The sequence below is a fragment of the Chinchilla lanigera genome, unplaced genomic scaffold, assembly GCF_000276665.1.
Source record: "Chinchilla lanigera isolate Chin_1 unplaced genomic scaffold, ChiLan1.0 scaffold00038, whole genome shotgun sequence".
NCBI lineage: Eukaryota > Metazoa > Chordata > Mammalia > Rodentia > Chinchillidae > Chinchilla > Chinchilla lanigera.
This window is the reverse complement of record NW_004955439.1, coordinates 13665156-13689087: the sequence shown is the minus strand read 5'-3', so window position 1 is coordinate 13689087 and position 23932 is coordinate 13665156. Positions and strand designations below refer to the sequence as shown.

At 35.3% G+C, this 23932-nt stretch overlaps 1 protein-coding gene across 6 annotated transcripts in view; it reads left to right on the top strand.

Moving 5' to 3' along the window:
* Nucleotides 1-23932, top strand: part of Stxbp5 (syntaxin binding protein 5 (tomosyn)) — a gene marked incomplete at its 5' end in the record, with an annotated part of 163325 nt that overhangs the window by 54343 nt on the left and 85050 nt on the right. For all 6 annotated transcript variants that reach the window (XM_013517356.1, XM_013517355.1, XM_013517352.1 and 3 more), the window contains 1 exon segment: nt 17215-17338. In XM_013517356.1, the coding sequence (XP_013372810.1) occupies nt 17215-17338 (124 nt within the window).

Here is a 23932-nt window from a genome sequence, read left to right as displayed (position 1 = left end):
GTCTTCCAGGTGAAGCTGGCTTTTGGATTTTGAGTGTATTTCAAAATCCTACCTCTTCAATTTCTTGGAGTTTAGAAGTTGCTGCCTGCTTGGCCCAGCCCCTGTACTGTTGGCACTGGCCTGTAGGATTTTTTATGACCTTGAGGCAATCTCATTCTTGATATTTCAGGCAGAAAAACCTGGTTAGAGCAATTATGTCACCCTAGCTAAAGTGGTAAAATCAGCAATAACAATACCATTAAACACAGCCTACCAAAAAGAAGAAAAAAAGGAAAAACAGGCTATAAAATGACAACTGAGGTAACCATTAATTTGTCACCTTTGATTATATGAACTATATTTGTGGTTATATAATAAAATCTAGAACCAGCAAATTGTGTGCAGTAAATAAGCCATCAGTATGCCAGTTTTACCCTTTGGGGAGAAAATTTAAAAAGGGTTAGGGAAAAATAGAGAAATAGAAGAAGACGCAGAGATTAGAAGCAAGGCTGGAGGACAAAGTAAGAGCATGTAAATGTTGGGAAACTGCTGCAGAAGACAGGAGCAAGAGAGAAGGAAGAAAGAAATGAAAGAAGAGAACGTAGGAACAACCACAGGAGTGTCTTCTAGGAAATTTCTTGCTAAGAAACTAGCAACCATGTTCACACTTCTATAAAAACAAGATGAAACGATAAGGAAAAAAAAATAGAAGAAACGAAAGAGAAAAAAAATTCTCTCTGCTGTCACTGATAAACAGTATGTGGAGACAGAGTCCAGATCTGTGTTGATTTATCCCAGCAAGTCAGCAGTAGCTTTATCGCAATGCAGTAGATAATCTTAGGGAGCCTGGACCTTTATTTCTCCTCAAGTTTAGGCTAGTTTCTGTCTATGATGCTGGGACTAGACCCATTCATCCTGCAGTAGTCATTACACCTTCTGCGGGCTTGAACTCAGGTGGGAGCTGCTTGATGGACCAAGCAGTTGTTCTGAGTTCTGAGCTCAGGTGGCCTCTCTCCAAGACAGCTCTTGGCCAGTTACTCTCTCCTGTGGGACATCCGATCCCGTTGCACTCACCACCAGGCAGTGCAGTCTTCCACATCCACTGCTCCCTTCCACTGCTGCATCTCTTTATGGAGGCCTCTGGGGTTGCTGTCAGTCGCTGTGTGTCTGCAAGTTTGATCTGCTCCTCCAATGCAGTGAGTCCCAACTTAGGGAGAAGGCTCAGACTGTTACTTTCTTCTTCTACATTGTAGTTTCTCTCTTCACTGTCCCTGCTTCCCTCTTTCTTCTCTTTCTCATGTTGTTATATTCCAGTGTCTGGATAGCATATCTTAGAGAGGCTCTGTTATGGTTGATACATTATGTCAACTTGGGGAGTCTAGAGTTTTGACTAAGTGACTCAGCAGGAAGCCAGGGTGCTTACTTTGTATACGTCCTGAGCCTGTGGAAGAGGAGGGCATGGAGATTATGTGAGTGCTACACACCCTTAGGTGGGGGTAGCGCTTTATAATGTAAGGGAGGGAAAGAGGCTGCTTGCCGCTATTCCTCCCTTTTGCTCTGGCTGTTTTGCTGTTCAGCCACCATTCCCCGCTTTGCTCTTGTTGCTTTGCTATCTTCTGTCTCAGAGCCAACCAAGTATGGACTGAAGCCTCCATAAACTGTAAGCTAAATAAACCTTTCCTTCCCTAATTTTGGGCTTTGGGTATTTTGTCTCAGGAACAAGAGAAAAGTAACCAAGAGAGGCTCTTTCTCTGCTGCTTACTACTCTGCCAGAAGAGAATAAATTCATGATTCTAATTATTTCATTATAGGTTGAAAACCCTAATCTGAAGCTCTGAAATGTGAAATACTCCAAAATCTGAAACTATGAGCATAACTGAAAAGATTTTGGAGAATATTGGATTTTCACACTAGGGATGCCCATTCAGTAAAGTCTGTGCTAATATTCCAGAATCCTAAAATCTTCAAAATCTGAAACACTTTCCAATAAGGGATAACCTGTATTCATTCTAAAGAGATTATTAATTTGTAGTTTCAGCAATGAAGAATTTATCCTTATTTTAGTATTACTATGTGATCAATGAGTTAAACATATTTGATTTATTTTAGTCCATTAAAGTTTTTATCTTTATTGCTTTTCATATTGTCCAATCTTCCATCAGTGAAGCTCTAGTTAGTTCCTGAATCATTTGTTAGTAACTATATATTCTTCAGTAGGTTCCTTGCTGTTTTATCCAACAAAATATATTCTCAACTAAGAATAAGATATTTTGCTATGTAGCTATCACCTTTTTTGTATAAAATGATAATTGGCAACTATAATTTGGATATCAGGTATGTACATGCTTTCCAATTCAGTGAATAAGGTTGCTCCTAGGAAATGTGTAAGTGGTTGTGCCTGTTTGTTTATTTTAAGATAAAGTGTGTAAGGCTGTCATATGGATACATTCAGTTGCTCAAATAGCAGACTACATTGAATAATTAGCAATACTTTGAATGCTTTGCAAATTCTTGTATATTAAGCATAGTTAGAAGAACCCAAAGGAAACTTGTAGCTCCATACTATTTGTTTCTTTGTAATTAAGATCTTCAAACTAAGAGACTTAGTTTTTTACTTTTCTAAAATAAACTTTTCTAAAATAAAGAGTTGTTATTTTTCTGTAAGTTTTGGCCTATCGAAATGAAAGCAGACTTTTTTTTAAATTGGGTTTTTATGATTAGCTTTTTATAAATTTAAATAGTGATCTTGACTTAATTTGTTATTCAGTAACAGGTACTAAATTTATCTTTTCACTTTAAGTAAAGAAACTAAACAGAGTATATGAAACAGTAGTTTTCAAAACAGGATTGTTAATGGAAGGAAGATGAGCAAGGAGAGCCCTTAAACTACCTTAGCTGATGGTCTGGACAGATTTTTCCAGGTCTCATTACATAAATGGTGGAACTAAGTGTAAGTCCAGTTGACCAGTCTGGGGAAATAGGGAAGTGAGGACATCTGTAGTGTATAAAGCAGGATACCACAGAGCAAATAGCTGCTGAGAAACATAGGTTTAGAAGTCTCCAGAAGACCTGTCATTGAGTCTTCATTTGACTGCTGGCTAGTGTATGGGTGTGAGGATTGGAGAAGACCTGCTGGAAAGGAATAATAAGTAGAACAGTTCCTGTAGCATACACAGGACTGGGAAAAGTTCACATTCTCAACAGAATGGAAAAATCTTGTGATGCATGAGTATGAAGAGAAGAGTACTCAGAAATTAGTAGAGCCAAATTATCCCTATATAAAAACTGGCCTATGCAAGCCTAACAGAGTTTATACCAAACCCTGAAAAGATCGAAATTGCCTCCCAGAAAAATGCTTCAAAAACATTTGAAAGAATCTATTGGAAGAGAAAGTAGGTAAAAACCTTGAGGACATAGGGGTAGGCAGAGAGTTCATGAACAAAAACCAAACTGCACTTGAAACACTTCAAAGAATCAACAGTTAGGATCTCATCTTACTGAAGAGTTTCTGCACATCTAAAGAAATCACCAGCAGAGTAAAAAGAAAACCCACAGACTTGGAAAAAATTTTAGCTGACTGTCCCTTAGACAAAGGGCTTCTATCTAGAACATATAAAGAATTGAAAAATATCAGCTCCCCGCAATTCAAAGACCCAGTCCAAAAATGGGCAGCCGAGATGAATACACACTTCTCAGATAATGAAATACAAATGGCAAATAAATACCTGAGAAAATGTTCAACATCATTAGTCATTCAAGAAATGCAAATTAAAACAACATTGAGATTCCACCTTACCCTGGCAAGAATGGCTAGCATTAAGAAATCAACCAATAACAAATGCTGATGAGGCTGTGGAGAAATAGGAACTCTTCTCCACTGCTGGTAGGAATGCAGACTGGTGAAACTACTGTGGAAATCAGTTTTGAGATTCCTCAGAAAACTAGGACTAGAGGTCCCATTCAACCCAGCTATTCCCCTGCTGGGTATTTTCCCAGAAGATCTCAAAATATCATATCACAGTGATATATATGCACCGATGTTCATAGCAGTACAATTTGTAATTGCTAAATTGTGGAAGCAACCCAAATGTCCATCCACTGAGGATTAGATAAGAAAATAGTGGTACTTTTATATAATGGAATATTACTCAGCTATAAAGAAAGATAAACTCGAGGCCTTTATAGGTAAATGGTCACAACTCGAGAGCATACTCATAAGTGAAATAAGTCAGACCTGCATGTGCAACCACCACATTGTCTCACTAGTATAAAACCTGAAAGAGTTAATTTAAACTAGGAGGTATGATAGACATTGTGAAATGATAGGAAAATGCTCACGGGTAAAGGGCAGCTGGGATGTGGGATAAGAGAAGGGAAAGAAGGAGAAATTTTGTATGTATGTATATACAGGATAGTTAACATAGTTGATGTGCTGTCTATTTCTTTGCTGAAAGAAACTGTTAATGAGTCCTTCATTGATCAATATTGTGTGTCTGTTTCTGTTTTTATGAGAAACCACTTTGAAGATATCAATAGGTAATACAACAACCATTGTTAATTCCCTACCACTTTGTAACTCTGTATTGTCTGTACTGTTCTTTGGCTGTTTTGTAAAAGATCTGTCTGTTAATGTTTTCCTCCTTTTATTTTTAAAATAAAAAAAAGAATGTAATAGCAACTCGGTGCAAATTTCATAATATCTAGCACACAAATTGAATTTCATGAAGTATGAAAAAATAATGAAATATGGCTAGTAATGAGAAAATGCAAATACTAATAGATTCAGGAGTTAACAAAGAAGATAGAATTAATGTCAAGGATATTAAGACAAAGATACCAACTTCATATACTCAGAAAGGTAGGTGAAAGCAAAGTGGACCCTCTAAGGATAAAAAATAAAATGAATAAGGTTAAAAACATACTCTCATGGGATTACCAAAACAATTGATATTGCAGGAGAAAAGATTAATGAACTTGGAGGATATTGCTTTAGAAATTGTGCAGTGTGAAATACTGGGAAAATGAACAGTGGCCTGTGGTACGGTGTCAGGCAGACTGATACTTGAACATTGAATTCCCAAAAGAGAAAGGTAGATAAAAATACATATTTGAAGAAATAATGACCAAAGTTTTCCTCTCTAGTGTCTTTGTTTCATCATATTTTCTCACAACAAAGATTGTGTTACTGGATTTGATAAATTTCTGTTTGTTCATTAATTGGATTCAATCTTCCAATGTCTTTTATCACTTTCCTTTTATGTCTCCACTGCATTTCTTCTTGCTTTCTTTGCTCTCGCATGCATTCTCAAATCTCCCCTCTTCTTTTCTTGTATATAAATACTATCATTTTTAAAATCTATTTTTCCCTTTGTGTATGTGTGTGGGAGGCATGTATGTTTAGGTAATTGTATGAGAGTTAATTATTGCTTTTGCTTCTGTAGTGTCTTACCTTTTTTTATTTTCATGTTGTTTCCCACCTAGGGTAATTTTTTTTAGTTTTTTTTTTTCCAGTACCAGGACTTGAACTCAGGACCTCACACTTGCCAGGCAGGCCCTGTGCTACTGAACTAAATCCTTGGCCCCAACCTAGGGTAGTTTCTTGGGGCTTGTTTTGGCTAGTTTCTTAATTGGATTTCACTGTTCCTGTATGTTCTCTCTCTTTGCATTTATATTGCCTTCCCTGATTATCTTTCCTTCACCTTACATGACTTCTCAAATCTCTCCTTCCCTCCTCCTTTCCTGTTATGTGACTATTATGATTGAAACTCACCTTTCTCTTGAACGAGTCAAGAACTTTTTAAACAAGTTTTAAATAATATGTTGATGGGTGGTTGTTTCTTTAGATGTTGTTATTACTGGTATTTGTTCTTGCAATGCTGTACTGGGGATTTGGATGGTTGAGTGGTTGCTTTCATTCTGAGCAAACTCAAAGCAAAGCTCACATGATAGGCATAATGCTGTTTACTGAAGAGATCGCCCCATAGCTGTGTGGAAATTTCTATCCCAGTTGATCTGTAAACATTAACACAAAAACACAAGAGTCATGAGAAAACCAGGCAACAAGACACCTTCAAAACTCACAATTCTCCAAAAAGTTGATCCCATAGCTACTGTAGTGGATGAAATTCCAAAGAAGGAATTTTAAAAACTGATAGGTAAAATGTGGTCAAAGAAGAGAAAATATCTGAGTGAAGCAATTACTAAAGTGATCAGTAAGTTAAGAGAAGATGCAAATGAGCTGTTGAATGAACTGAGGAAGACTGCAGGATAGGAAACACCATTTCCCTGTAGAGGGAAGTCTAATTAAAACTCAATTGAATGTTTCACCAGTGGCAAGATAAATCAGAAGAGATAATATCAAGATTTGAAGACAAAGTAGACATTTTAGAACTTAGTAATAATAGAGAAAAGAACAATGAATATTTAAAAGATTACCCAACCTATAATCTTAACACTTCAGGAGGCTGAGACAGGAGGGTTGCAAGTTCTAGCCTTGCATTAGCAACTTAAAGTTACAAAAAAATGGAGTGGCTGAGGATGTAGCTCAGCATAAACTTCAGTTTGGGGATATAGCCCAGCGCCTACCTGGCAAGCATAAGGTCCTGAATTTGATTCCCTGTACCAAAAAAAAAGAACCCTCATTCAGTCCCCAGTACATACATACATACATACATACATACTATGTACATACATACATAAATATATATTATTCAGGAGCTCCAAGACAGCTGTAAAGAATAAACTTGAGAATCACTGACCTTAAAGAAGGGTGTAAAAATATATGCTAATGGCATAAAAAGTCTGTTCACTGAAATTATTGTAGACAGTTTCTAAAATGTGGGACATCAGATGAATACTGAGGTAAAAGTAGCATTTAGAACCTCAAATAGTTGTTCTCATGAGAGAACATCTTTACACCACATCAGTCAAAGTGCCTGAATTTTACAACAAGGAGAGGTTATTGGAAGCTTTTAGAAATACCCAATCATTTATAAAAACAAATCCATCAGAATTACACCAGATTTGTCGAAATAAACCTTAAAGGTGAGGAGGATATAGGGCTAGAAAGATCTTACTTTCAAGTGTAAAAGCCGTATATGACAGATCCGCAGCCAGTATCATACTAAATGTGAGAGAACTAAAAAACATTTCCTTTGAAATAAGGCATGAAATGTGTCCACTATTACTAGTCTTATTCAAGAGAGTACTTAAAACTTTAGCCAGAGCAATCAGTCTTATGGATGAAATCAAGGGATACAAGTAGGAAAGGAAGAATTCAAATTATTCCTAGTTGCAGATGGTATGATTCTTTACATAGAAGATCCATAAAATTCTGCCAGAACTTTTAGATCTTATAAATTCAGCAAAGTGGCAGAATATAAAAGCAGCACACAAAAATCAGTAGCATTCCAATAATGAACCCCCTGAGAAAGAAGTCAAAAAGATAATTCAATTCACAATAACTTCAAAACAGTTAAATCCTTGGGAATCAGCATAACAAAGGAAGTGAAAGACTTCTACGGTGAAAATTGCAGAAAACAGAAGAAATTTAAGAATTTAAAAAATGAAAGATCTCCATGTACATGGATTAGAAGAACATTATGAGAGTGTTCACTATACCAAAAGTGATCTATAGATTCAATGCAACTCCTATTAAAATGTCAAGAGTATTCTTCATAGAACTGGAAAAAATAATGCTAATCTGAAAATTTGTGTGGAAACAGAAAAAAGGAAAACACATGCAAAACCCAGAATAGCCAAAGCAATCTTGAGCAAAACACGCGCTGCTGGGGGCATCACAATACTGGATTTTAAATTATACTACAAAGCCATAGTAACAAAAATGAAATAATTCTGGTATAGAAACAGGCAAGTAAACCAGTGGAATAGAGCAGAAGACAGAAATAAACTCATGCACCGACAGGTGTTGAATTTTTGACAAAGAAGGCAAAAACAATACCCTGGAGAAAACACAGCCTCTTTTAACAAATGGTCCTGGGAAAACTGGACAGTACATGTTGTGAAGATTGAAACTGTATCTCTGTCACCCTGTATTACAATCAAAATGTTTCAAGAGACCTGGATTAAAAAGAAAACTTTGAAATTGCTAGAAAGACATGGGGAACACTTAAAGCCAAGGAACATGCAAACTTCCTGAGTAGGACTCCAATAGCACAGGAAATAACATCAAAAAACAGCAAATGGGATTATGTATCTGATTAGGAGCTTCTGTAAAGGAAATAGAGAGAAGGGACAATCTACAGGATGGGAGAAAAATCTTTACTAGGCCTCTTCTGATAGAAGATTAATCTCTATAATAAGAACTAAAATAAATTAGACACCAAAAAACAAATAGTCAAAACATGGGTAAGTGAACTCAATAGATATTTTCAAAAGAACCAGTAAAAATGACCAATAAAAAGTGTCCAACATCTTTAGACACTAGGGAAACACAAATCCAAACTGCTATCAGATTCTGTGTCACCCAGTCAGAATGACTGTCATCAAGAATACAAACATGTCATGCAATAAAAAAGGGGAAACCCTTCTACATTGTTAGGTGATGTAAGCTAGTACAGCCATTATGGACCTCACTATGGAGATGGCTCAAAAAGCTAAAAATACAAATATCATTTGTTCCTACTATACTTTTCCTGGGTGTATTTCTGAAAGAATTAAAGGCAGCATACTATAGAGATACATGAATACCCATATTCAAGTGGCACAGTTCAGAGTACCTAAGCTGTGGAAACAGTGTAGCTGCCTTTTGACAAATGAACAGATGAGGAAAATATGGTATGTAAACACCATGGAATATTACTCAGCCATAAAGAAGAATGAAATCATGTGTTTGCAGAAGAATGGATGAAATGAGACCATAATGTTAAGTGAAATAATCCAGATTTAAAATGTTAAATATTGCATGTTTTCTCTTACATGATAAACCAAGTAAATAAATCCATAAAGAAAATGCATGTGAGATTTCAGGAACCTGGAAGGTAGACTTTTGGAGAGGGGAGCCAGAGTGAATGAATACAGAAGGGAGAAGGGCTTAATGGGACTAGAAATGATCAAGACTTTTTAAGTACACATAGCGGTTTCCCAAAATGGGCATCAGCATTTTGTATTACTAGCCAGTTATAAGAAAAACAAAATCAAGAAACAGTAAAGGTGAAATACTTTCACAGACATATACTGAAAGAATTCCTGGCTTGCAGACCTTGTTACAAAATATTAAAAGAAGTCTTTCATGTCCAAAGCCAATGATGTGACAGAAACAAATCTATTCAAAGGAGTGAAAGACGCCAGAAGTGGTAAATACGTGGGTAGGTATAAAAGCCTCTTTTGGTACTGAGAGTCAGACTCAGGGCCTTGTACTTGCCAGGAAGGTGCAAGCTTTGTTTGTTTTAAAAATCTGCTTATGGGGCCACTTTTTATTTAGACTAAATATAAAATGTATTACAGGATTTATGACATTGAGAATTAAAATATGGACAGTAGCACAAAAGTCAAAAGACACCACTTCTACAAGAATATTATTGTACTGTGTTTGAAATGGTGTATTCTGTAAATGCAGATTCTGGTAAGATAATTACATGTATTTTAAATACCAAGAGAAATACTGAAACATCAGTATCACCAACATAAAACATTAAAGAGGGTGGAGAAAAGAAATTTAAAAATTATTCAAAGCAAAGCAGAAGAAGAGAAAAACTGTAACAAAGAATACGTGGAAGAAGGAGTGAGCAAATAGTTAAGATGGTAGATTTAAACCCAACTATCTTGATAATAATATATTGGCTTAATACCCCAAATAAAAGATCAAGACTGTCAGGTTAGATAAAAAAGTAAGATTTAACCACATAATATGTATAAAAATTTTACTTAAGATACAGATATGTTAAACATTGTCGGAAAAAATAGTGCTGCTACTAATAAAAATACTGCCGCCAAAATGGCCATCAATAAGTAGATAATAAAATAATTCAAGCAACAACAGATTATAAATGGACTATTTCTAAGAGAAGTGGTGTTCATTGTTGTAAACTCGACCTCAGGGGCCGGGAATATAGCTCAGTGGCGTAAATGACTGCCTGGCAAGCGCAATTCCTGAGTTCAGTTCCTGGTACCAAAAAAAAAAAAAAAAAAAAACACCAAACGCATTGATCTCAGTAAGTTTTAAAAGATTAAAACTGTGTAAAATATGTTCTTTTATAGTTAAAATAGTAATCAGTAATTAAAAGGTACATGGAAAACGTGCAAGCACTTGAAAGTGAAACAGCATACTTATAAATCTGCAGGACAGAGAAGGAAATAACGCAATTACAAAGTAGTTTGAGCTGAAAACTATAATGATACGATGTTGAGGTCTGTGGTATACCACTGAAGTACCCATTGTATTATTAAATGCTGGTATTAAAAAATGAGAAAAATCTGCAGTCAGCAGCCTCAGCTTCCACAAGTAACTGAAAGAGAGAACATTAAATTCTCAATAAGCTATTGAACTGAAATGATAAAAAACGAAAATCAATGAAATCAGCTCCCTAGCAGCATGTGGCGGTAATTACGTTATGCCTTTAAATGCAACAATTTAGATAAAATGGACAATTTCATTGAAGTATACCAAATTTCTTTAGCAGAAACTCACTGTAGAAGCTCTGAGTATCTGCATCTGTATTTATATCTGTAAGTATCTGAGTGTCTGTAATTATAAAGAAACTGAATTTGTAGTGAAAATGCTTCCCACAAAAGAAAGTTGCAAGAAAAGAAGACTCATTGGTGAGTATTACCTAGTAATACCTGTTGGATTCCCAAACTCTTCCCAAAAATAAAAGAGGAAGATGTCCTTCCTATAGTGCATGGTAGCAACACAGGACATTTCTCTGGTGCCAAAACCAGAGAAAAGTTATAAGAATACAGATCTCTGTCCTTTATAAAAGAGATGAGAAGTTCATAAACCTGTTCTTAAAAATGTTAATATAGGTAATGACTAAGGTTTTGTATTTTAAATAACAGTATTGTATATTTAAGATCTAGTGTCACAATTGATTTGTTCTAAAGTAAACGGTGTAATAATTTCTGGCTTTACTTCTATGAGTTCATGATATTTTATCATTGCTCTTGGTTCATGTTACAGTATTTTATATTTGACTGTTAGTTTTTGACAGATGTTTAATTTTACACATTCTAGAAATTATTGTACATACAATTCTTCTTTACTATTGAGGGTTAAAAGTTTAAGACTACCTTACCCACTCTCAGTATTTATAATGTACTCACTGATACATTATTCTACTCTGACTTTTATTTCACCTGTACAAATGTATTAAATGGAGCTGGGTGTGGTGGTGCATGCCTATAATCCCAGCACTCAGGAGGCTGAGGCAGGAGGATTGCCATGAGTTTGAGGCCAGCCTGGACCACAGAATGAGACCATGTCTCAAAAAGAAAAAAAAAATTTAATGCTTGTATGGTATCAATATAGAACATTTCTAATGCAAAGATCTACAAGGTACACCTTTAATTGTTCTGGTTTTTGGAGGGTGATACGGACAGGTGGGAGTAATCTGAACAAAAATTAATCTTTCTGCTGGTTAGCTTGTTACTTTGTAACCTTAATACTTCTTTAATTGACATTCTCTTCCTGGTTATGTCAAAATTATAGATTTTTAATATAGTTGGATAGAGTTCTTAATATTTTGTAGATATTTCAAAATATATTTCATCCATATGAAGTTTTATTTAATGGCCATTTTATTCCCGTTTAGACTGACTTTCTTTCTTTTATCTGTCTGTCTGTCTGTCTGTCTGTCTGTCTATCTTTTTGAGACAGGGTCTCACTATGCAGTTGAGGCTGGGCTGGAGCTCACTTTATAGCCCAGGATGGTCTAGAACTTGCAATGATCCTCCTGCCTCAGCCTCCCAAATGTTGGGATTACAGGTGTGCACCACCATACCTGGCTCCCTTTTAGACTTTAAACAGTATTAAATTATCAGTATTCTTTTTAAAGTAATCAGTGGCAATAGAAAAGAAATAAAGTATCACTAATAAGATAATACATATGAGCTTCTTTATTTTAATGGTAATTAATTGCATTCCTAGGCTTATTTATCGGTGGCTTTTGTGTTTTGATTTCATGTTGATTTTTCCAAGTAGACTGGGAAGCAACAGAAATAGTGCTAGTAAAATAAAAACTCAAAAGTTTGTGATTTGCTTCCTCTGTATGTATGTTTGTTTCTCAAGACAAGGAGAAGCCTTTTTTATTTTATTTTTTTCTTAGTACATGTTTGTAGCATGTTTAGATTCCTTGTGTGGGTTGGTACGTGTCACTAACACATTTTACTTTCTTTTCTCATCCCGTTTCCCTCCATTTCTTGATCCTCTTTCCATTTGAAAAGATCTCCCTACTTCCTATTATCTTTTGTTTTGTCTTTTTATTTGTAATTTTGGTTTCTCATATAAGAGAAACCCTGCAATATTTAAGTATTTTGTGTGTCTGATTTATTTCACTGAGATTATGGTTTCATGTGACATCCATTTTCCTACAGATATTTTTATGGCAGAATAGTATTCCATTATGTGTAGATATCACATATACATCACTTCTAAGATTGTTATTATTAATTATGTTGCTCTAAACATGGGTGTGCATGTGTCACTGTAATGTCTTTAACTCTTTAGGGAAAACACCTAAAAGAGGAATAGCTGGATCAAAATGCAATTATTATTTTTAACATTTTGAGGAATCTCTACACTGATTTTCATGGTGGTTATACTACTTTACGTTGCCACCATCAGTGTAGAAGAGTTCTCTTTTCCTTGTAGTCTTGACAGATTTGTTGTGTTTGATGTTTTGATGATGACTATTCTTTCTGGAGTTAAGAATCACCATGTGGTGCTAATTTGCATTTCAACATCATGGCCAGTGATGTTGAACATTTCTTCATATATTGGCTTTTGTACATTTTTCTGTGAAGTAACATTTTCATAATACTTACCCATTTTTTTAATTGGGCATTTTATTTTGAGGGCTCTAATTTTGTTGAGTTCTTTGTATAGTCTAGATACTAGTCCTGAGGGACAGCCAGCAAAAATATTTTCCCATTCTGTAGGTTGTCATTTCAGTGTCTTGGTTGGTTGTTTTGTGGTGCAGAAGCTTTTTAATTCTGTGTAATTCCATTTGTTGATTCTTGGTAGTATTTCCAGTGCAATTGTGTTCCTTGGCTACAATTTTACCTATTTTATCTCCCAGCAGGTTGTCTCTGTTTTAATATTTAGTCCTTTGATCCATTTTGATTTTAGTTTAGTACATGATGAGAGATATGGGTCTCGATTCAATCTTCTGCATGTAGATAGCCAATTTTTCCAGCACATCTATTAAGACTGCCTTTCTTCCAGTGTATTTTTTTGGCCCTTTTGTTAAAGGTTAGATAATTGAAGGTATTTGGGATTGTTTCTGCATCTTTTCTGTCCCATTGACCTTCATGTTTGTTTTTGTGACAGTATCATGCGATTGTTAGTCAGTGCTGCTTTGTCATGAAGTTGCTTCAAGTTTGGGACTGTAATGCCTCCTGCTTTGCTCTTGTTATCCAGGTTTGCTTTTACTATTCTGGGTATCCTGTGGTTCCATTTGAATTTTAGGATTATTTTCTCCAGTTATGTAAAGAATGCTGTGGTATTTATGTTTGGATTACATTAAATATGCATATCAATTTTTTAAATATGGCCGCTTTTCTGCATTGGCTCTTTCTATCCCAGAACAGAGGTTATTGTTCCAATTTCTGATATTCTATTTCATTTTCTTTTTTAGAGTACTGTAGTTTTGTTGTAGAGAACTTCCTTGATTAGGCAAATTCTTTATTATTTTTAAGAGATCTTGCCTTTCATAATCACTAACTACAATCCTGTCTTCAAGGTCTGAAAGTCTGTCTTCAGTTTCATTCAAGCAGTTCTTCCAGATTTTAGTGGAATTTTTAATTTCCTGGATGTCTGTTTGAATCTGTTTCATGCATTCTAATTCTTTCCTATATTGTTTATTCAATGTTCCCATCATTTTCCTATGCTCCTCTGGTTTTTTTGTTTTTTTTTTTAGCCGTGTCTTCTTTGGATATGCTGAGCAGTTCTTTCATTATCATTGTCATTTCTTTTTTTACCTGAGAGATTATTTCTGATCTGATTTCCTCTATAGCCTCCTGGAGTTGTTTCTTTACTTCAGTTGCTATCATTTCAGAAATGTCAGGTGTGTGACTTGCAGTTTCTTCTATGTCAATGTCTCCTGGATTTGTTTTGGGTGCTCTGGAGGTCTAAGATGGCATTTTGCTCCTTCATCTTAACATTTTCCAGGCTCCCCTGATGGCCTCCCTGATGGTGGGGGTGGGCAGAGTCTCTGGAGTCCCTCTGCATTCACTGAGGCTTCTTCCATGGCTACCTTGATGGAAGGGCAGGAGGAGCTGCAAATTACTACGTATTTAATTTTTTTGGTGTTATTGTGAGTGGTATTTTTTCCAACTTTCTTTCTTAATGCATTTATTATTTATGTAAAGGAATGCTATTGATTTTTTTGTGTTGATTTTGTATTCTGCTATATTACTAAATTTAGTTGTAAATTCTAAAGCATCTTTTGATGAGGGTTCTCAGATGTTGGCATCTCGACAGAACCATTAATAGCAAGAACTATGTCACCTTGGCTGTAGTAATAAAATCAGCATTAGTTATAGCATCAAATACAAAATGAGTATTGACAAACCCTGTGGACCAATAATGTACCCTTAGCTACAGAAAAGAGATTTATAATTATAGTAGGAACACTGAGACAAATCAAATACTGACCTACAGTTGACCTGCAATAAATACTAAATCTCTACCAACAATAGAACAGTACTCAACAGCAACTCTAAGTTACTCACTCCTTAGAGATTTGTAAAGCTTAGTAATTACACAGTATGAGTAGAAGGGCTAGAAGGAGAATGAAAAAGAGCACATTTTGAGAAATTCCAGCAGGCTCGGGCTCTGGTTGTTGCCTTCTCCTTTTGGGGGATTGTCCTTGTCCAGGATCAGGCTGTTGGTTAGTTTTCGCTGAGTTCTGCTGTCCTGTGCCACGGGGAGGCAAAATTTACAGCCTGCTTGAAGTTGGTGGATGGTCTTGCCCTTGCACTGGGGCCACTGTCCAGCAAGGGGCTGCATGCTCCCATGAGAGGAGGGATGCAGTGTGTCTCAGAAACCTTTTTTATTTTTTATTTATTGTTTTAATTTTTAGGGTTTTTTTTTGTTTTTTGAGATAAGGTCTCGCCATGTAGTTTAGTTTAGCTTTGAACTCATTATGTAGCCCAGGCTGGCCTTGAACTTGCAGCGATCCTCCTGCCTCAGCCTCCTAAAGGCTGGGATTACAGGTGTGCACCACCATGTCCAACCTCAGAAACCTTTTTTAAATGAATGTTGTGATAGTGTTTGTAGCTCACAGCACTGGAATTGATAACTGCTTTAAAGAAACTTTTAAACTATAGATAGTAATGGAAACACTTTTTCTTTAAAGTGTTTTCCATGTTTAGAGGGGCAAGTAATTCTCTGCTGATTTTTCTCTTTTTCTTACTGTGTCTTCCCCCTGAAGAGAAAAATTTAAAAGAATGCTTATTGTGGTCACAATTCTAAATTTCCAAGAAAGTTCTCTCTGGGTTTTATTTTTAATGGAAATGGAAGTGTATTCTGTTTATATCTGTTTAAAATCATTATATATAGAGACAAAAATATATACACCATTTAATATCCAATTGTAATATTTTTTCAGTTATCTTACAAAATGTATGATTTGGTAATTTTCTTATTCAAGTAATGCAATATTCTTGTCTCTCCTATATACTGGAAGTAATATGGAAAAGATCACAAGTTACACTACTAAGGTAGAGGTACAATTTAATGTACTACCAATATACAGAACTAATTTATTCATAGCTCCAAGCACTTTATTTGAGTTACATAAGAATAATAAAACAAAACTACAGTATTTAGTATTTCCTTTCCATATATTTGCGAACATTACAGTTTAATGTCAAAATCTGTTATAAACTAAATACGTTGGTGGATGCCTTTAATCTCAGCTGTTTGTGAAACTGAGGCAAGAGGATTGCAAATTTAATCTCAACCTACGCAACTTGGCACCTTAATATAGCCCTGAGTCTCAAAAAAGCCCGGAGATATAGTTCAGTGCAAAGGTTATGGCTTCTGGCTTCAGTATTTATTGTAATTTTTGTTTGTTTGTTTTTGGTACCAGGAGTTGAACTCAGGACCTTGTGCTTGTGAGGCATGCACTTGTACTGCTGAGCTATATCGCTGGCCCTTGGCTTTAGTATTTAGTACTACTGAAAAAAAAGTTTCTGTTACAAATTTTCTTTCAGCCTTGTTAGCATTTACCTAAAGGTTTAAGCAATAATACATAATTACTTTTTTGAATAGAAGAACCAGTCTTATTTGTAGGAGAACAGTTCATAGTGTATATCTGCCAAGAAGTGGTAATCACTGTATGTAATATAAGTAGTGAGATTAGGATTTAAGTACAGCTTCTACTGTGGAGTGATTCTAATAATACTGATGAGTGCCCAAAATAATAGGTAGAGAATGTATTCATTTTCCATTTCTGTACTATTCTGAATTAGTGAGTGCAAAATTTGGTAAGTAGTTATCTTGATCTATATTTCTAGAAGATTATTCTTCAAAATTCCCTCTTATTTGGAGCAGTATCACAGAACGTATGCACTACTTTGACCAAGGCCTGATAATTAGATAATTATTCCTGTTCAAGAATATGTCATAGTAGGCAGTGCTTTTTATTTTCTATTAATTTTGCCAAAAATACAAATACTAATGTGAGGCTTTTAACCTGTGGACTACTACATGAACTGTTTTAGTTGTTAGAAAAGCGTTATATTTTTAAAAGAACTTTTAGAATTTTGCATGTAATTCTATGTGGGGGTTGTGCCAGTAACTTTCTTATTTCCTTCCTCCTTTCTTCACTTTCTTGATCTACATGGGATTCATCCTGTTCTTTTATGACTTTTTGATATCTCCCAAAAAAGGTGTCAATATGAAATAAAATATGTATTCAGATTCAGAGGGTTAAATTTTTATGAGATTATAAAGCTCACCTATTTACCTTAGAAAATATTTTTAAAAACTTTAAAGTTGCAAAATAATAGTGCATTCATAGCTTGGTAATGGAGTTCTTTGCCTTTCTCCTGCAGGCCATTCACTCTGTCGCTTGGCACCACGAAGGAAAGCAGTTCATCTGCAGTCATTCGGATGGCACCTTGACCATATGGAGCGTGAGGTCCCCTGCGAAGCCCATGCAGACGATCACTCCGCACGGTAGGGATGCTCTGATTGTATGTGCCACCTAAATTGTGAGGGATAGGAGACTGTTTCATTTGAGTTTGCATTTGGATTCATTTGTTTGATTTTAATGAGTGAATATTATGTGCATTTAATGCAGTAAATGTTGTATTATCTTTTGAATATAATTTCAGTAGTCCAAAAGCAAATAGTTTTGTTAGTGATATAGCTTTTGTCATCTTAAAGCTTTGTCATCTTAAAGTAATCACCTGCAAGTTGTTAACATATATGTAGCAGTATACTTGAAACACTTGGACTTCTATAGGAGGTAATTTTATATTGTATTGTGTTGGGAGTCCCCGAGGTCATCCCATATTTCATGACTCAGTAGGAAGACTCGCAGGACTCAGCATATGGTCGTATTCACTGTTGTGATTTATTGCTGCAAAAAACCTACAGCAAACTTGGTGAAGGGAAAAGGCACACGGGCTGAAGTTGAGAGAATCAGGCTCAGGGAAGCTTCCAAGAGACCTCTCTCCCCATGGAGTCACATGGGACATGCTTCATTCCTCTAGTAATGAATTGTTCACATGCATGATATATTATTTATCAGAGAAACTCACCTGAACATAGGCATTCAGGATGAGTCATGTGGGCACCCCTTTGGTATAAAATGTACCAAAATTCCACTCAGAAGGAAGAGGGGTTCAGCATAAATTACATCCTTTGTAGAAATAGTTTCAGCACAGTGAGCCAGTCTTTCAATCATAGAACAATGGGATCTATCTCAAAAGCCAAGTTTCTGTACACCAACTTGAAGCCAATTTTATGAGTAGATTTTCACACAGATACCTGTGTTAGGCCTGCTGTGTAAACTTGTTTCTGTACCACTAGTAGTTTAAAAACTTGTAAGAAATTTTTATTGGGTTATTTATTAAAATCAGATTAAGAAGGCCTTCTTTTCATTTCAGAATCAGTATTTCCTTATTAATCTGCATTTTCCATCCCATCAACCCAAGACAATCTTCCTAAGAAGTTTAGAAAATCGTTTAAAGAAACTGTTCTACAAGAAGTTCTTGTAGCCTAATGCTAATGTTTCATTGTTTGTGAAAATATGAATACCCACTTTAAAAAATACATTCTGAATTACTGCGTCATAGAAATAAGGGAAACAATAAAATTAAAAACTAGTTTTATTTATCTGTGGCAATACTGGATTTTAGGCTTGTTTATTTCCTGTGTAGAGTAGCAGTTCTTCACAATACATGCAGTTTAGTCTCCACATACCACTGCTTTGTGATTAGAGACATCTGCTGGAGACGCAGTGTCTTTAAATCTGCCTCAGACCTACTTATGAGTACATCTAAAGGATATTCCTTATGATAGTGGTTTCTAGTTTTTCTTAGTATGTTTTTCTTCTTGCATTATTGCATATGTCCATAATCGTGATATCCCTGAAAATTCTCCAAAATCTTAGACTCTCCCAACCCTTCTGGAACCTACTCATCCAGAAAACCAAAAAAGCAGCAATAAAAGGTGGTTAGTTCAGAAATCTTTCATTTCAAATCCAGATGAAAATGAAACTAGTGTCACAGATGATAGAAAAATATATAGATTTTATATTTTGAAGAGTAGTTTTTAACCTTTTAAAAAAAGAATAGTACAGGGTTGGGAATGTAGTTCAGGGGTAAAATGTGTGATAGGCATTTTCAAGGCCCTAGGTTCAGTCCTCAGCACTGCAAAACCGCAGAACAAAAGGATAGTAACAGGAATATTTTTTCTTTTTAACCATTTGACAGTGAGATGTGAACGTGGTGCTCTTTGTGTGTATACACACACACACACACACGTATGCGCGCGCCAAATTTTATGTATTTTTTTTCTACAAATGAGGTCATTTTCCTTTTTTTTTTTTTTGTCTTTTTGAGGCAGGGTCTCACTGTGCAATTCAGGCTGGCCTTGAGCTCACTTTGTAGCCCAGGCTGGTCTTGAACTCACAGTGATCCTCCTGCCTCAGCCTCCCGAGTGCTGGGATTACAGGCATGCGCCACCATGCCTGGCTTCCTATACTATTAAACTGTCTTTTATCATAATTTTTATTTGTGAATTAGGTATGGTATTTATTTTCAATCCTTAAAATTGGAACAGTTCCTGAGCATTTTCTTAACTTTTATATCTGATAAATTATGAAAATTATTATTTATTTTGTACAGTGTAGTTCAGTTTTGTTGGCTATTTCTTCATGATTAGATTCAGGTTAGACTTTTTCCATCAGGCATATCCTAAAAAGATTGATGTGTCCTTTGTGCATCTTCTCAAGTAGAACTTGTTTTTTTTATGTATATCTTACTGGTGATCTTTCATACTCACATCCCTTGATTAAAGTTGTATATGCTATGTCTCTGTTATATTTTCATTCGTATTACAATTATTTGGATTTGAAGGCATTTTTTTGAGACTTTGCATGCTGTTCTTCATCAGACTTTTACCTTCAATTTTTAGCATCTATTAATGTTACTTGGCTGAATTATTACTGTGTTACCGCCAAATGATGATTTTCTATTTAATCTTATTTATATTACTAAACTATATTCTTATTTATATTACTAAACTATAAACTTAGGTCTTTGAGAGCAGAATTTAGAAGTGGTATAAGTCAGTTTCTAAAGTGTTTGTGGTGTCTCAGTGGAAAAGACTCACTAGCTAAAGTATTTGTAAACCAGTAAGACAAAGAATATTTGATTTACCTACCAAGTGTTCTCAACATTAGAATCCAAACAAAGTGTAAATCAAGCAGATTTTTTCTGTGGTCAGTATTAAAAAGTAGGATGGCTTTTGTTGCACAAAGTAGTCATCTAAATGTAAATGGTTAGAATTTTTTATTACTAATTTTGTTTAAATAAAAGAATGTTGAAATTTTTAAAATTTATTACAGTAAAGCACACATCGTCATTAATCTCTCCCATATTACTCACCTTCAGTTCAGACAACAGTCTTCCCACTATCAGTCTTGCCACTCTCTGAAGCAATTCTGGATAGCCTCTTTTGTGTCTTTATGAGTGATTTATGATAAGAGTAAGTGAGTGCTCCTGCCAAGTGCTGTCCAATGCAAATGCATGCCGGTAAAAGCAGTAAGATATGTCTACATCCACCTTACTCACTGGGTCTGCCACTGTGGCACCAAATTCCACTTAACAGCTACATATGCATATTTGATGGTGGGTTGTTGGTTTAAGAAGTATATCATGGTAAAGAAGATTTGGAAGAGCGGGATTAAAGTTAAACATTTTTCTTCACTACAAGATACAACAGGTGATTTTTTGACTACCTTAAACAAACAAAAAGTGTTAGTATCTTTATCTAGTTTTTATGAATGTCCAAAAACATCCTCCAGCTTGGGAGTCACAACAACCTGGAATCTGAGTCCAGCTTTGTTACATGTGAATATTTTATATAATTTCTGTTCTCTGGGACTTAGTTTTATTACATGGAAAATAGAGCGAGTGAATGAAATGACTTTTAAGTTGGCAAATATGCATATGTAGCTGTTAAGTGGAATTTGGTGCCATATATGACTCTGTGAGGTTATTTCAGTTGTCTGTGATTCTGTATTTATGTCTGGGGTACACTGTGCTTCTCTTCTCATCTGTGGAAGATAGACTTTCATTATTTAGGATGGAATAACTTTGATAGTCCTGGATTGTCTCACATTATTACACGGAAGTAGTCATCTTGTATATGTGATTTGCTGGGCCAGGGACCCATATGATGAATCCTATAGCCCTGGAGTGCGAATGGTGTGTTACAGAGTCAGATTTTCTGTTTTCTTCACCAGAATAAGGTAATTTTCTAAAGAAATGGAGATGCTTGGCAGTCAAAATCAATAGATGTTCACAATAGGAAGTGACATTTTAAAATTTAGTTTCTAGAGCTTATTCATCAGTGTAATCATTCCACTTACAAGGGTAAGACGTAGAACTTTTATTCTATTAAAAGTCGCTAGGAATAAATAGTACCAAAATGAACATAAATAAAAGTCTGTTTAATAAGTTAAGGAAAAAACATGCAAATAATTCCATGTGTCTACTGCTCTAGACTGAGAGTGAAAGTGCAGTGTAATAACTACATCAGTTGGAAAAATACGTCCTACGTTTTAATTGGCAAAATTATTAAAACTGAAATTTTTTCAGTAGTTTTCATTTTTGCACTGATCTTCATTCAACAGACATTTATTTAATACCTTCTATGTTTTAGAGATTAAATGGTGGGAAGATATTGCCTTTTTAGAGCTTGTAATCAGGTGAATAAAAATGATGTATAAGTTAGCACCATAAATATTGTGATAAGTGCTGATAAAGACACATAATACAGTATGGAAACAGATAGTAGTGGCTGTGGTTTTGAGTGCAGAGTGCAGGAATACTTTAGAAATTTATGGCCTTTGTGTGTCTTAAAGGGACATGTGCATAAGAAAAGAGTAGTGAGAAGCCACAGGCACAAAGAAGAAATCAAAACTGCTAATAGTCTGATGTAGCTAGAGTTTAAAATTTCCTTGAATGAGTAGCAGGAAAAACAGCCGCATACAGAGACAAGATTATCTATCACAGTATGAAGTTTGAACTTCATGATGGAGACCTAAATGAATGTACAGTGTGAAACATACTGTTTTCGTCTTGAAAACATCATATTTGTATCTTGAAAATATGACTTTAATGGTAGTACACTAGAGGATCTGAGGTCAGAAGAGGGTGGCCAATTAGGAAGCTTTTACATTTATAAACAGTAAATAATAAAGATTTCAGTTGTGGTAGAGGACATGAGAAGTGAAAATGTCGTGGATGACATTCTGGTACTAGTGCTTTGGTTTTTTTTTTTTAACTTTTGTTTTGTTTTTGTTTTTTTGAACCAGGAATTGAACTCTGGACCTCATGCTTGCTAGGCAGGTGCCATGCCACTGAGCTGTGTCCCTGACCCTTCTGGTACTGGTGTTAATAGGATTTAAGCCATTTCATTGTGGCGGTGTAGTGGAGTCTGGGGAAACAGGGTGTAGTAAAAGATAAAAAATCAGATATAGCATGTAAGTTTATGTGATTTATTAAGTCAAGTGTGATTAATTAGATCTGTTCAGTGACTTGTCAAGGCAGTGACAAGGTAAAAAAAAGCACACTTTTTTGCTCCTCGGGTGTCATAGTAATTAAGTAAAATGACACCTAGTGGTGAAATCTCTAAATGTTCTTTAATTTATATGTGCTTTATAAAACCATGCCTTCTATTACTTGATTTGATTAAAGAATGGTTAGCTTATGATTACAGGTAAATAAATTAACCTTGCTGGACCAGGAACAGTAATCAGTGACATGACTTAATGCCCTTGAATTGGAAAACTGTCAGAATATGCCAGTCAAAAGGACTCACAGTTTCTAAGCAAACTAATGAGAAAGATCACTATGAAAACAGCAATGTTTTTGTGTCCAGAGATAATGAAACTTTCAGAATCCGTAAAGGGAGGAAAAAAATTAACTTATAAAGGAATAACAATGAGATTGGCTTTAAACTTCATTGTAAGTCTGACTGGTAGAACACAGTTGAACAATATGCAGACTATTGCAAGAAAAATGTTAAGAATTTTACACCTAGCCAGGTTTTATGCCAGGTGTACAAGCTTAGTCTTTTAGGGTTTCAGTAAAATACACCACCCAATAACATTCTTCAAGAATTATACTAGCCACTGAAAAATTGGTGTTGAATACTAAAATAATTTAATAGAGGTATGTTTAATTGTCTTACTTTATACATATAAAATTCTGGTAACAATTACTTTTGAAAATATATGTTAAATGTGGATCTCAGCTTCTGAACTATATTAATCTGACACTTGTGTTAGAACTTCGTGTGGTAGAGACAGGAAAAGGCTTGTGGCCTTCTCCAGAACAGCTGTTACAGTCTTCACTCGCTGGTCGAGTCTGTTTGAGTAAGTTGGAATAGAAGTTGAAATTCTTAACTTGTTGCTTGTACAGCACAAAGGCTACTTTTAAATTAAAGCCTCTCTTTTTCTTCACTCCCTTTTCCTTCTTCATTCCTTTCCCACCTAAACAGCCAGTTCTTTCCAGTGCGTCCCCTGCAGATTTTGCCCTGCAGTTCTTTGCAGTGCTCTGACCTTGTGTTATACTTCCCCTTCTTGTTTCTTGATAATTGGATTACCTTCTGGACATTCAAGATCCACTGCACCATCATTTTATCATGAGGAGGAGAAGAAAGTAATGACTGCCTAAGATCTTAAGAGATTAGATGTTCTGTTACATATATGTATAAAAATTTGATATAATAAAAGTCACATTTCTTATCACTTGGGGAATGATCAGTAAATAAGGACAGCACATCCACACATGCCCAAACTCAGTCATAAACACTAACTGTATGCACTTTACTGCCTGGCAGTTGTAGCTTAATAAACTATAAAAATAGCACTCATGTGACAGATAACCTTTTAATTAATAGAAAGATACGTTCTCTATGCTAAAATATATATGAAAATATTTAATAAATGAAACTATAAAATGGGGTAAAAAAACTGGGAAGTTACGTGATTTTGTTGTGGGAAAGAACTTTCTGGATTTTTTTTTTTTTTTT